The 14612-nt window shown below is 43.6% G+C and overlaps 1 protein-coding gene across 1 annotated transcript; it reads right to left on the bottom strand.

Annotated features, from left to right (window-relative positions):
• Window positions 1-352: 352 nt before the first annotated feature.
• On the bottom strand, window positions 353-14055 carry LOC115131409 (serine/threonine-protein phosphatase 1 regulatory subunit 10-like). Its single transcript, XM_065020380.1, is given in 17 exon segments — window positions 353-2436; window positions 2439-2546; window positions 2787-3158; window positions 4592-4721; window positions 4924-5160; window positions 5385-5460; window positions 5568-5814; window positions 6173-6491; window positions 6636-6757; window positions 7356-7480; window positions 7789-7897; window positions 8155-8295; window positions 8405-8488; window positions 8722-8909; window positions 9102-9188; window positions 9373-9481; window positions 13566-14055. Coding segments are annotated over 16 exon segments (2505 nt in total). The 5' UTR covers window positions 9480-9481; window positions 13566-14055; the 3' UTR covers window positions 353-2383.
• Window positions 14056-14612: the final 557 nt, after the last annotated feature.

Genomic DNA, 14612 nt, shown 5'->3' with positions numbered 1-14612 from the left:
TCTGTACTCTCTGGTGGCACAGACGCGGTTTCATCCTTTCCAAACGATTGCGTCTGAAATTGGGCTTGCAACTCAGTTTACCCTCACCCATAAGGCGATAGTTCTCCTGCATATTGTGAGTACAGCGACTGTAATTAATGGCATTGCGTTAATGTCACTACTTAGCTGTTTCTGTAGAAACACACACAGAAACTGTCCGGGTGAGAAAGTTGAAGAAAAAACATAGAGCGAGAACAAAACCAAGCCAGTGATAGATTTGTTAATAGCAGATTCTTGATTAAATGGTTATTAAAAGTTTGGCACGTAGCCAAGTAGCAACAAACAGTACAGCAGCAGAGACAACGCGGATACATTCATTTTAGGACATTTATTAATACATGTACAAAATAAATGGATACAAGAATTTAACAAAAACTTGGACCTAATTGGAGAGATCCAACTCATCAGTATCATATCAAAATAAAAATGCAATAAATCCAACCCAAAACTAAATTTGACATAATTATAGTCCCACAAGAGACATGAAGGCCACGGTTTTCACAGAAAACACTTTGAATTAGTTGACCCAGAGAATGATTCCTTAGTTTTACCCCGTTGGACATAACACTGACCGAACACTGAAGCCCATACAAGCTAATACAGGCCTGTGTGTGAAGAAGCACTTCTATAAAAGGGGACTGTGTGTCTGCCACAGGGCATCCAACCATTGTTTTTGTCACATGGAAGAGATATATACTCCTGGTAGTACAGGTTATACAGTTGTTGAAATATAAAAATCAGAGGCTTCTATTAGACCAGAACTTCATTCACTATAATGTACTATTCTAGGTAAAAGGCTCAGTCAAATCAAGCCATGCTTTTTCCTGTTGTTCCCCTCTCATGTGATAGGCTGCACACTAGTACTAACTATCAGAAAACGCAACACGTTTGTTCGTTCAGTGCGTAGGCATTCATCTATGGGTGTTTCAGTTTTCTTAATACTGTTTCGTTCATTTGATCTTGAGGGGAACTGTTTGAGGCAGGCCTTTCTAGAGCAGGAGCTAGATAGTAGAACAAGCAGTGTGGTGGGTCCTGTCCTGTCAGTCAGGCTGCCTGGTGGAAACAACTTGGATTTGGCCCTCATCTTTCCTCTTAAAGTGCTTCCTAACTGATACCTCTCTTGCCTATGGGGAAGTTGGCAAACAACATCAAACAATGTTACAATTATTTGGTCGACTTCACATTCATTGTCTTGTTTTCTGTTGAAATCCTACGGTAGAAAAAGTGGCATGTCTTTCTTGCATGCCACTTGGCCGTAAATATGTTTTAAAATGGTGTACTGACCATTGTAATTTGGCCACGTCTTTCTGACTACAGTTTGAAAACTCAGGGGACCACAGCGCTACATTGTCATTCAGGAGGGAGGGTGGGGCTTAGACTCATTCTGGAGCTGACGGTTAGCTAAAGATCCTGTCTGTCAGGGGAACATGGTCCAATAGGCACAGCCAGGGCAGGAGTGACGCTACACAACTACAGAACAGAATGATGTTAGAGTAATTTAGCTTCAAGAAGTCCAACTCAATACTGGGGAGATCCTGGAGATGTTTCTATTGATTTGCCATCTTCATTGCTGACCTCTTAGCTCAGTGCTGATTGAAGTAGCAGACAAAGATGTAGAGACAAGTGCATTAGACAAGGCTGGCTGATAGGCTATATGGGAAAGTGACAGACCGCAACCATAAGTCATAGTGGTCATAGTGTCTGGTTACTGTACATCTTCATCAACCTGAAGCAACTGTGTTAAAAATGATCACAATAAAACATTTAAACAAACATACTAAATGATCATCTCACAGCTATAGCAGAGTACCTATACTTTTACAAAGCCAGGGCATGAGCGTCTGTGTATTCTGGTGTACAAGCAATGTCCTCTGTCCCTGATCAAGGGAGTTTGAGCGAGCAGGGCAAACAAAAATGGACGTATGAAGTCGAGAATTTCTTGGGGGATATATTGGGTTGGTGTGGGGAGAGAGGAAGAGGAAGTAGTAGATAAATGTCTGATTCTGCCCTCTATATTCAGTATCTTCCTCTGCTACTGGTGAGCCTTCATATCAAAGTCCCAGTCACACAGTAGGAGAACAGTAGTAGAACTGCTTCTTCAACTGACCTGCAGAAAAATCACATTGAGATTACCAGACCAGAGCAGCTGTTAAGGCTGCAGGACACAGCCTTGTCTGTCTCTCACATTGATGGTCACATTTGACTCTCTTTCTAGCCTGGTGGGCTGTCTGTCTCTCTGTTCCAGTGGTGAAACTAAACCAGCAGCTCATGAATTCGGAGTTCTGCCACCTAGTGGTAGTATCAGGGTATTGTCATGTCTTTGTGTTCGAGGTGTGTTGGTGGTCTAGTGCCCGTGTTGGGGTCCGTGGTCATTGTACTGGTTGTGGGCGGGGTGGTTGGGGGCAGGGGAGGACCGTTGACGCCAGGGTGGTAGAAAGCACAGTTGCTCTCGTAACGGCAGTTTCCTTTCATCATGAAGTGGCGACACACTGGCCTCTTGGACATGTCTGAGAGGAGAGAGAAAAGAACAGAGTTAGTATACAACTAACCAGGCAAACCAAACGTCTGTACTGACTGCATCAAGGCTAGAAAATGGCAAACGGAAATCAACTTCGTCTTTACTTTTATTGCACGATAGTGGGGCAGAGTCCTACATGGGCAACACAGGGTGGTGTTTCAGACTGGCCCTATATGTCTAAAAGAAACAACATTTGTAGAAGGAACATTCCCTTTCTAAGTCAACTCACCTCCCATGTTGTGTCCTCCTCTAGGCCCCCCTCGTCCTCTCCCTCTGAAGCCCACCTGTTCCCCTCCTCTCCCTCGGCCCCCTCGGTGGAAGTGGCCCCCTCCGCCCCGGTGTGGGCCCCCCCTCATCGAGTCGTCCCCCCAGTAGTTGCTGTTGTCTCCTCCGTGGCCCTGGGGTGGCGGGGGGCCCATCATGCGGGGGTTGGCGTTGAAGCCAGGGGGTCCATGGTTGTGTGGGGGCGGAGGATGGTTATAATGGGGGCCTCCGGGTCCCAGGGGCTTGCCTGCAGGAGGGTACCCCACTCCGTTCATGGGCATGCCCATGTTGGGCATGTTGTTCATGCCTGGACCGTGGCCCAACAGGCCCTGGCTCACTGTGGAGGAAAGACATACTTTAACAACTATTCTAGTATGCATATCATGATATACAGTTAAGAGTAGGAGGAAATGTAAGAAAATTTGGTTTGTGTTAGAACTAGAGAGAGGAAGGTGTGTATTTATTATGGATCCCTATTAGCTGTTGTCAAGGCAGCAGCTACTATTCCTGGGGTCCAGGACAATTAAGGCAGTTATACATTACAGTACATTCACAACAGATTTCACAACGTATTAAGTGTGTACCCTCAGGCATATCTACAACACAAAATCAATGTGTACGTGTGTGTATAGTCCGTTTGTTATTGTGTGTTTGTATGCATGTGTCTGTGCCTGTGTTTGTGTTGCTTCACAGTCCCTGCTGTTCCAAAATGTGTATGTTTGCTTTTTACATCTCATTTTACTGCTGGCGTGAGTTACTTGACGTGGAAAAGAGTTTCATGTAGTCATGACTATGTAGTACTGTGCGCCTCCCGTAGTCTGTTCTGGACTGTGACGAGACCTCTTGTGGGATGTTTTGTGGGGTATGCATGGGTGTCTGAGCTGTATGCCAGTAGTTTAGACAGACAGCTCAGTGCATTCAACATGTCAATACCTCTCATAAATAAAAATAGTGATGAAGTCAATCTCTCCTCCATTTTGAGCCACGAGAGATTTACATGCATATGATTAATGTTAGCTCTCTGTGTACATCCAAGGGCCAGCCGCGCTTCCTTGTTCTGAGCCAATTGCAAGTCTCTATTTGTGGCACCTGACCACAAGACTGAACATTAGTCCAGGTGCGACAAAACTAGGGCCTGCAGGACCTGCCTTGTTGATAGTGTTGTTAAGAAGGCAGAGCAGCGCTTTATTATAGACAGACTTCTCCCCATCATAGCTACTGTTGTATCAATATATTTTGACCATGGCAGTTTACAATCTAGTGTTACACCAAGCAGTTGTCTCCTCAACTTGCTCAATTACCACATTATTCATGACAAGATTTAGTTGAGGTTTAGTAAATTATTTGTCCCAAATACAATGCTTTTAGTTTGAAATATTTAAACTTATTCCTTGCCACCCATTCTGAAACTAACTGCAGCTCATTGTTGCAGTCATTTCAGTCCCTGTAGTAGCTGAGGTGTATAGTGTTGAGTCCTCCGCACAGACACACTGCCTTCACTCAAATGTCGTTAGTAAAGATTGAAAAAAAGGACCTAGACAGCTGCCCTGGGGATTTCCTGATTCTACCTGGATTTTGTTGGAGAGGTTTCCATTAAAGAACACCCTCTGTGTTCTGTTAGACAGGTAACGCTTTATCAATAATATAGCAGGGGGTGTAAAGCCATAACACATACCTTTTTTCCAGCAACAGACTATGATCAATAGTGTGTTGTGTAGGGGGTCTGTGTGTGATTATGTGTGTGTGTGTGTTGTAAAGGTTTGTGTGTACCTCCGGGCGGGGGTCCGGTGGGGGGGCCCTGGTTCTGGGTCTGCTGTAGAGAGCCCAGCAGCTGTTTGATCTTCTCAGAGAAGTCTGGCTGCTTGATCAGGTCCTCAGTAGACTGGCCACCACTAGCTCCCTACAGGGGGGGAGGGAGGGGTTAAGCCAAATCATGACAGACTAAAATAAACATCACAAATACACTGGTTACAGGGCTTTTCCGGGAGTTCCAGTACGGTAAACACATTAATACTTGAAATCCTCCAATCATAAAGTTTCTCAATGAGATTACATAATGGCAGGGTTACAAAAACAGGATTAGTTCATGCTATATCACTTACCATGATGGAGGTGAGTAACTCCTGTACGTTGACGGAGGGGTTAGCGGGGGCACCAGGCGTGCCCTGGGCAATGTTGCCTAGGTTACTCAAAAGGTTGTTGGCCCCCAGGTTGCCCATGAGGTTGGCGAGGACGGGGGGCAGCTTGGAGCCCTCCACCCCCCCGGGGCCCACGCCAGAGCCAGGCTGGGACGACGTGTCCATGGGCTCCATGTAGCTGTCATCCACCATGGTCGAGTCCTGGAGAAGAGAGGGAGTTAGTTCACTGGACACAGAGGATGTTTGGAGCATTGAGCGTTGTCTTTATGTATTACAGGACTTTAGCACTTTTTTTCAGATTCAAAACTGATAACACTTGTAATGTTTCCTATTTTATGTTCAAAACGTTTGGTTGTTCATTCATTTTAGTTGAACACATCTTTCAAACGGCACCAAAGTGATTGACAGAAAAGGGTATATCCCACCTCGTCCAGGGGTATGAGGCGTGGAGGCATGGGTTCATAGGCCTCAGGCTCTGGTTCATGGGGGCTGTCAGGAACACTGAGGAGAAGAAACAGAAGGTGAGTTTCCGCAATAGAATGTGAGGCATTTTGAGCACCTGGTAACCCACTAGGCTATAGAGATCCAAGGTGTGTGTGAATCCGTACCTCTCCTTGGTGAGGAAGATCTCCTGCAGGATGCCCGTCTCGCGGTCTCTCTGTGTGAGTCTCTCTGTGCTATTGGCACCAGCGTTGACCAGGGGGCCGGTGAGGGCCAGGGGCCTCGGGGGGCTCCAGGGGACGCGCTCCTCCATGGAGTCGTGGGACAGGCGCCTCGCCATCTCAAACGTGTGGCGGTCCATCATCATCTCGCGCTTCGCCGCCTCGCCAAAGTCCTTGACCTTGTTGACGTTGACTGGAGAGGGGGATAGAAGGAACAGGAGGAAGGAGAGAGGTGCAGAATGAGAAGGTTAGCCATGGCACACAACAGGGATGTGATCACGACAAGATAGAAAAGCAGAAAAAGCTGGATTTTGACAAGGGAATAGGTATTTAGGTATTTTTCGAAGATAAATGACAGGAAAGCAGGGGGGAGGCACATCCCTGCCAAAAGACTAAATTTAACAGAAAAGTAAAATGTAAAGTGTTGAGCATGTCTTTATTGGGCTGTTGGCTATCTAGTTTGACTATACAACCACAGTTTAACGTGCAATTACACACAACACCGACCGAAAAAATTGAATTGAAGTTACCGTTAGTTTTTGTTCTCTCACCTCTCTCGGTCTCGTCCAGGTCGAAGTAGAAGTACTGTGTGAGCTGCTCCTCCTCGGCCCAGCGCACGCTCTTCTTCTTCTTGCCCTTCTTGGTCAGCTGACCCTCCTCTTCGCCGCGGGGTTCAGCCAGGGCGCTGGGCTTCTCGCTGCCCGTGTCCATGGCCTCTGGGTCGTCGGCGGGCACGGGCGTGCCGGGTTGCTCCAGGTCTACTGGGACCTCGTGGGGAGGGGTGGTGGAGGCCACCTGGGTCTCTGGGGACGAGGGCTTGGTGCCACCCTGAGGTGAAGGATAGTGAGTTTTACCCTCGAATGGACACGGCTGAGAGGAGGGATGTAAAGAGAGAGAGAGATGGGTGAATACTCAATTCCATTTGCACGGCCTTCCCAAAGATTTAGGTGTAGAGTCAGAATAGCAGAGAGAGTAGTCTGTGCTGTCTGTCTGGTCAGGAAGTTGTGTGTTTACCTTGTTTGACGTGGGAGAGACAGCTTTGGGGTCTCTCCCTTCCCTTCCTTTCTTCTTCTTGATCTTGATGAGAGAAACAGGGGCGGAGTTTAGGGCATCCAGGAAGCCTGTACCCTCAAGGGCTGCAGAGAGAGGAGGGTACCTTAGTCATGTCACTAACAGTCAAAATACTGCAGGTTTTGTTGAGGGGGAGATGGGTTTCAAAGTGTGTACTACACACATCACACTATGTTCTCAGGGGTAGGGTGCAAAACAACATGTCATGTGAAAGAAACAAATGTTTGTTTATGCTCTGAAACAGTTTGTATGCTCTCTTAGTTTACTGCAATGTTTCAGTCTTGAAGACCTTCCAGTAGTGGAACATTTACAGCAATGTGTGGGTATCTACCAGGGTTGAGGAGGTCAATTCAATTTCAATCCAGTCAACTCAGGAAGTAAACAAATTCCAAAAAGTTCTCATAGACAAGTACTTAGGATACTTGGAATTTCACGCAGCTCCCTGAATTGAAAGGGAATTGACCTCAAACCTGATATATTCTCCATGTTGAGGGGTTAGGTCTAATCTTCTCCATGTTGAGGGGTTAGGTCTAATCTTCTCCATGTTGAGGGGTTAGGTCTAATCTTCTCCATGTTGAGGGGTTAGGTCTAATCTTCTCCATGTTGAGGGGTTAGGTCTAATCTACTACTGTACATGCAGTAAAGGGGTCCATAAGTACATACCGATTTCTGTTGAGGTCTTACGTTGTGCCGGGATGATCTTCACCTTGATCTCCTTGGTGTGGTTAGGAGTGGTGTTGAGGGGTTTATACTTCTTCTCCACAGGGGGAGGGTCCAGAGGACCAAAACTGGTAGAGAGAAAGACAAGAGAAACATGTTAAATTTGACTCCATAGGACCCAAACTGGTAGAGAGAGATACATGGGAGAGGTTCAGTGAGTAATAGTTCCAATATATTCATTACAAATGGCAAATACATTTGCCAAAGACAGGTTTGGTCAATACTCTCATTAACCACCTAGGGGGAAGCACTGAGCAGTGTTTTATGTTTTGGTTAGGTAAATTTTTTATCCTGTTATTGCCTGGTAAAACGCAGAAGGACGATGAATATACACAATATGAACAAAGCTGTTATTACTGTCTGAAGTGTAGGTTACCTGGGTCTCTTGAGGACTTGGGATGGTTTGATGTTGTACTTGTCTCCCAGCTGGAGGGCCACGGGGGGCTTCTTGACTGGGACAGGGGAGGGAGCATCCATCTCCAGGCCTGGACAACAACAAACAGGACAGGGTCAGATCAGGATATTATATAGTCCAACATCCAGCACTTTTGCAACAGCAGGAGCTTCATCCCTACAGCCAGAAACACAATTACTTCTTCATTTGCATATTACTGTTGCCTGTCTTTTATCAAAGGACAACCTTATACACAGAATCATATTTTGTCAATTAAACTTTGTGATAAACTGAGGACAGGGTGTGCGTGTAGTTTGACAAGATGGCGGTGAAGGGAGCGTAGTCTACCTATGGAGCGGATCTTAGCATGGCTGGGAGCGTGAGCTTTGGGCTTCTCCCTCTTCCTCTCCTCCTCCGCTGCCTTCCCTCCATCAGCCGCCTTCACCTCTCGGACTGGCACTTTCCCCTCCTCCTTCTTCCGTTTCTTATCTGAGAGAGAAAGAGGGTGTTATGTAAACTGAGATTACAGGGGAGCGGAGAGTTAACGAGAGGAAGAAAGTGAAAATGAGGGAACGAGGGATAGGAGAGTAGTCGTTACCTGCAGGAGAGGTGGCGGAGACACTCTGGGAACGGATGGTAGCCATCCAGCCATCCACCAGCCCAGCAGACAGCTTCCTCAGCTCTGAGACAGAGACAACATTAGTTGCAAATCAACCTCAGACACGATCATAAAAAAAATGTACATCTAATGCACAGATACCACCACTACAGGAACTACATCATTAACTTTTGGTTTGTGAAAAAGTGAGTTACAAATAAAATGGTAAACTATTTCCTCATAGAGGTCTATTTAGTCAGCTCAGTGTATTGAAGAGGGTGGCACGCAAGAGAAATGAAAGTTGTTTAAAAACATACCCTCAGTCTCTCCAGTCTTGCTGAGCTGCTTGACCAGCTTGGCAGTGTTGTTCTGTTTCAGGTGGTCTACAGTGAGGGGCAGTTTCTGCAGCGTTAGCAGGATGAGCTGTAACAGGGGGGTGTTGTTGCTAGATTTGGAGTAGGTCAGCCACGCGTTCAGCAGCTTGTAGCCTCCCACTCGGATAAACCTGGATGAAGGGATGGAAGTCAATCAAATTGAATCTAAATGGCCCATTTTCACAAAGCGCTTTACAGTAATCCGGCCTAGACCCCCAACCCCCCCAAAGAACAAGCAGTAGCACAGTGGCAGAAAACTCCCTAGTGAACTTACTAAACAAGTTACTAAACAATAGATGACATAAAATGGGAGTAGATCTTACCGGTTGAGAATGTCATGGGACTTGGTCTGCAGTAGGATATTCAGGTACATACACCTGCTCACCATCTTGTGAGAGCCCTTCATGAGACTGTGGAGAGAAGACCAAGAAAACCCATGGTCAGAACAAGAATGCTACCATTACGGTCTACACTGGCAACTCAAAATAATGTAAAAATAATTAATGAAAAACACTAAACAGTAAAAGCTGGAAAAATGTTATACAAGTTCAAAAGCACATCATAAAAGTAAAAAACTGGCAGTATGTTAATTACCTGAAAACTTTGGGGACACCCTCCAGGCTGCGGAGCTCTCCATCTTTCCCCAGCAGGTTCTCTACTCCCTTCAGGACCTCCCTGGGGTCCACCGGGCCCACCGCCATCTCTGCTCAGAGAGGAAGAGACAAACATACTTTACAGGATATCATCAAATCGTATAACTCTGGCGCTTACTAAACAGTTATTGTTATATTATTTTTCAATGTGCTGCTAAAGTGATGTTTGCACTGAACTGCATCCAGGCATGTCAGATTTGACTGTTTTGAGAGGGACCCTTGGAACTGACACCATCCGTTCATCTCTAAATCCTGCAAAAAGTAGCGGCTTACAGACAATTCAACCTAGGTACTAAACCATAAGACATCTCCAAACCTCACTCTACCACACGACCGACCAAGGCTGAAATCCATACTGCAGTTTGTACTGTTTCCTTCTAGCTACAAAGCCGAGAGCAACATCACAGTGGGCTGAGGTCTACGTCAAAAATACCCACATTGCTAGATCTTCAGCTACACTGAAATCTGTGAAAACAAGGAAAAGGGGGGCAGTGACAGTCCCAACTAACCCCCCAGCCAAGGTGCTGCCTTCGCATTCCAAATTATGTACTATTGAACACCATGACTCACTGATGTGTTGCCTCATTCTTTACAAAAATGTGCATTTCATTTTCTCCGGAGGGATTGGTCTGTTCTGTGGGGTTATTCCCATAGCTGAGGGAGAAGAGGTAATGACTGACAGGGCCTACTGTCCGTTCTCCCAGCAGCCCCGGGAGGATTCCCCTAAGACAGCAGGGTAGAGGCTAATACAAAGATTGCTTATAGGCCATGCTGCTAGTTCATTTTCTATGTCAGTGATTCAATAGAACAGAGAGAGAAAATATGCAAGGAGTCAGTTCAACACCACACATTATGGGAAAATGACAGGTTGGGCTGTAGTTTACAATAGGTTCATGTGGACTTCCCCCAAGGCCGGCGCAATACATTCAAGTAGCTATGCTTTATTCAGATTATTAAAACATTACAAAAGAGGTTTCAACAAAACCTTCCACTCATGATTGCCTTCATAATATGTACAACATAAACAAGTTCATGGTAAGTGCAAATTAAAAACAGATGAGTGATTAGGCTTGGATATGAGGAAACAACCAGGAAACCTACAAGCTACAGTGGAGGGGAAACGAGTCATTGGGCTGAGGAGCAGCCTTGTCAACCTGCCATTTGTACTGTTCTAGTCTCAGATAAATTACCTATTGAATGTCAATGGTGACGAGAGCTGTAAAAGCTAGAATATGTTACTGATGATGTTCTAGTAACAGAGGATGCTAGTCTACGTTGTGTGGGTGGGTGGGTGGAAAATACCATGAGTAGCTTCTCCCTTTACTAATAAGACACATATTGGAAGCTAACCACTGAAGCACACACACAAGGAAGGCCCTCAAACTGAAAGTCTACAGGTATTGTTTCAGCCTTGCGGTGCACTAAACTGGTGGTTGGAATGACTGACCAGCTCCTTCACTGATAGAGAAGGGTGCAGTCACTTTACCAGTAGTCTCAGGTAGCACGGGAACTCCAAGGAATAGTTGGTTGAACAGAGCGCAGAAGAAGCCTATTCTAAGAAATGCATAGTACTAGTAATTTCAGTTAAGGAACATATTTAACTTTTGTGTGTGTTTGTAAGTATAAATAATTATTTTGAAAGTAATATTGAAGTTATTTGAATTGATATTGTAAGTATTGGTTTTGTAAGTGGTTGACCTCGCACATACATCCCTTAAAGTGTACAGGACTATGTTAATTGCCTATGATTAACATTAAAATAAAGGGAATGTTTCATCTGAAGCATAACCAATGACAACCCCCTTGGTTCAATAGTCTCCCCCCATGGAGCAGTGGATGAATGTTTTAGCATTTACTGCCACCTATAGCTTAGTACAAGGAATTACAAATTGTATCAAATGTACAACAAGCACTACACCTCCATGCAAATGTAGACAAAAGAAATCCACACATTTCAAAGTACTAATTAATGAATACATGTATCAAAGCAAATTTATACAAATATATTTAAAAATGTCAAATTCACCAAAAGAAAGTAACTTAATTTGGCAATGAATATATTTGAAATGTATACTTAAGCTGAGCAGGAGATTGGCTCAAGTACAGGTGGGTGGTTAAAACAAGAATAGTTAACGGAAAATACCAACGTCATATTACTGTGCCATATAAAAAGAGAACACTAGTAGACCGACCTCGGTTGAGGATCCAGTGACTATAGATGGATCCTTTACGTATAAAAAAGTCAAATCTCCACTAACCTATTAAACCAATACAGTAAAATAGAAATATAATTTTTACTTAGCCTTGCTCAAACCCAAACTATGCGTAAATCATAACACTAACAGCAGGGACGGGACTTCTGCATGCATTTTCCTCATTGTTTAGTGCATAACTGAACCCTTATCATGTTAATATTTTAAGTCATTATAATATGGTTATGACTATTCATTATATACTTTGAATTACTGTATCCAGGTATTGCTTGGATAATATCCAAGTATTTCATTTTGAAATGCCATGTGAGGAAATCAGTTTGGTCTTACCCGATTAACTGTAGTAGACGTTTTATATAGTCTCAGAACTCCACAACACGGGAAATAACACAAACCCCCTGAAAATGTCACAACTGTTACACACGCACACAGTCAATAGAATGAAGTTATTGATAAGACAGCCTAGTAAAGAATAATTCAATGGGGGAGAAGTCAAGTAAATTAATATTCATACACACACACAATTGCTTTGCTGTATTTACTCAAATATATAGCAATGCAGTTGAAAAGGGGATATCACATGTTATCATTTAGCTACAACGTAACAAATACTTGTCACACTTGCTCAAACCCTGCCAATAAATAGCAAGCAATTTTTGTTGACATATTAGTTTTAACCCTGGTTGACAATCATTATATCAAATAAACACTTTTGTCCTATGGGGTCAATGTTACTGCTGTTTGTAGCCTATGCCAAGCAGATATTCCTAAAATAAATGACTTGTCACAAATAGAAAATAATGGAGGGAAAGCCTGTAGATAATCAAATTACTGAAACAGTATATGCCTTACAAACGCACCACGTTAGCAGCTGGGAGCCCTTTATGACAAATGGCATGTCATTGCAATGCACGCCCTACCATACCACCAGAATAAAGATCCCGTTCAATGACCGCGTTCAGGCTAGGGGAGTTCGCCGTTAAAGGGGGGAAACTAACCCGTTATACACGGACAATCCATCTAGGCCCTGCCCTCTTTTGTTAACTGCTTCGTGGCTGCAACAGCCTCGAGAACATAAAGAACAATGTATGCCAGCTAACCCGGCCACAACACAGCTAGCATACTATCACATTTGCACGGCCGGGGAATCATTTACAATTGACAAAAAACGAGAAGGTATCGATAGCTGTAACGGCTACAAATGCGATAAGGACACCGCGAGAAGAAAGTCGTTCCGCTATTCTGGGAAGCCAAACACATGACTGTCGCTCCATATAAACACAGTAGCCATTATGGCTGCATGTTCTGCAAGGACAAAAGACAACAAGCCCGCCATTTTGATGTAATTCCGACACCACCGTTCTGCTTTTTGTAATATTTCGAATGGACGTTTCCCTCCCTTGCGCATTTCAATAAGGCAATCTTTATCCTTAGATTGCCGTATACATATCGTACACCTGGGGAATGTATGTCCTGCTCTAACTAGATCGACGATACAACGTTAAGTGTCGCAAACTACCAAAAGTCCGTAATCTTCAATCTAAGCAATCTTTATGTATAGATTGCGGTAGGTGTAAATTCCAAGGATCTCTCCCCTACTTAGATTTTAAAAAAACATCCAGATTCATAGGCTAAAAAAATATTTCCTACGGCAATCTTTATGAGTAGATTGCTTATGATTAACTTAAAACATGTGTTAGTTGATTTGTATCAGTCTCACACACAAAGAACCGGAGCGTTTCCACTCTGCACTTTCCTGTGTGAGCTCATAAACTATCGTTAGCCTTCGCTGCATTTGAACTACAAAAAAATAGCTAACCACGTACGGAGAACAACTAGCACACTTCACATTTAATCTAGGACTAAACAATTAATAATTTCGTGAATTTAGGTTCAGATTGCTTTGAAAATAAACACTTACTATAAATACTTCAGCGTCTCGAGCAGCTATATTACTACTGTATATTGTGCTTTACAGCAACAGATCTCTTGTTACATCAGTTTTATATCGTTAACCGTCATGTTTTTATAACGTTAACAATCTATGGCTGGAACAAACTGGTTTATGGGCGGGGTTGTGGCAGCTAAAAACTAGCTTTTCCCTCTGGAACAAACTGGAGGCAAAAATAGTAATCAAATGTCCATTACTTGAAGAAAAAAATTGTTTTTTTTTGAATAAATGTTCAAAGTCCTCGACGGCCACTCTTCCTTCAAAATACCTGAAGGGGAAAAAAAGAGCAAACAAAACGAAAAATACATTTAAGATACATTCACTTGTTTTCTTCGTGTGTTCATACACACCTTAATCTTAAAATAGCTTTGTTATGATGGATTATGTTTAAAATAAATAATTGCGCAGTCGTTTTTGTTCCAAAACTAGCAGTATTTCTTTCGACGTTACTCACCTCAGAACAAATCCAGGAATGAACTGGAAGGGGAGGGGCTTGGTATTTATACCCTGTGACGTTTTTGACGTCATACGCGTTTTCGCGCATGCACTTTATGGGTTTTTCATGGTAACAAAATGGAGTATTGGTGACGAGCTGTTGTAGAACGACCTTCATCAGTGTTTTCTGTATGTGCCTTCAAGGATAGAAAGATGGCGCTGCACGTTTTGTACATTCTCTTTTCAATTTACCTCACATCCCAAGTCTATTGTTGCTTATCTAAACAAATTGTAATGAGTACCAGTGCTAACTCACAAAATATGGTGCTTGGTATTGAGTTATAATATCACATTTGGGTATAAATTCGATTGTAATATTTTTACAAAATGGCTGCGATGCACTCGAGCATGCTGCCTGTCACACCCTCGGACACTATCAACACCTTGCCGTTTAATTTAAAATGATTAAATGAATAATTAACTAAAATTCATAAGATAAATTAATTGGAGTCCAAATGGAAAGTCTTTGACCATGCACAAAAATAAATGTGCTTACTTGCCCTTTCACCTGTAACCTTTCAA

Source organism: Oncorhynchus nerka, linkage group LG7 (genome assembly GCF_034236695.1).
Source record: "Oncorhynchus nerka isolate Pitt River linkage group LG7, Oner_Uvic_2.0, whole genome shotgun sequence".
In the NCBI taxonomy this organism is placed as follows: Eukaryota; Metazoa; Chordata; class Actinopteri; order Salmoniformes; family Salmonidae; genus Oncorhynchus; species Oncorhynchus nerka.
This window is presented reverse-complemented; position numbering and strand designations above follow the sequence as displayed.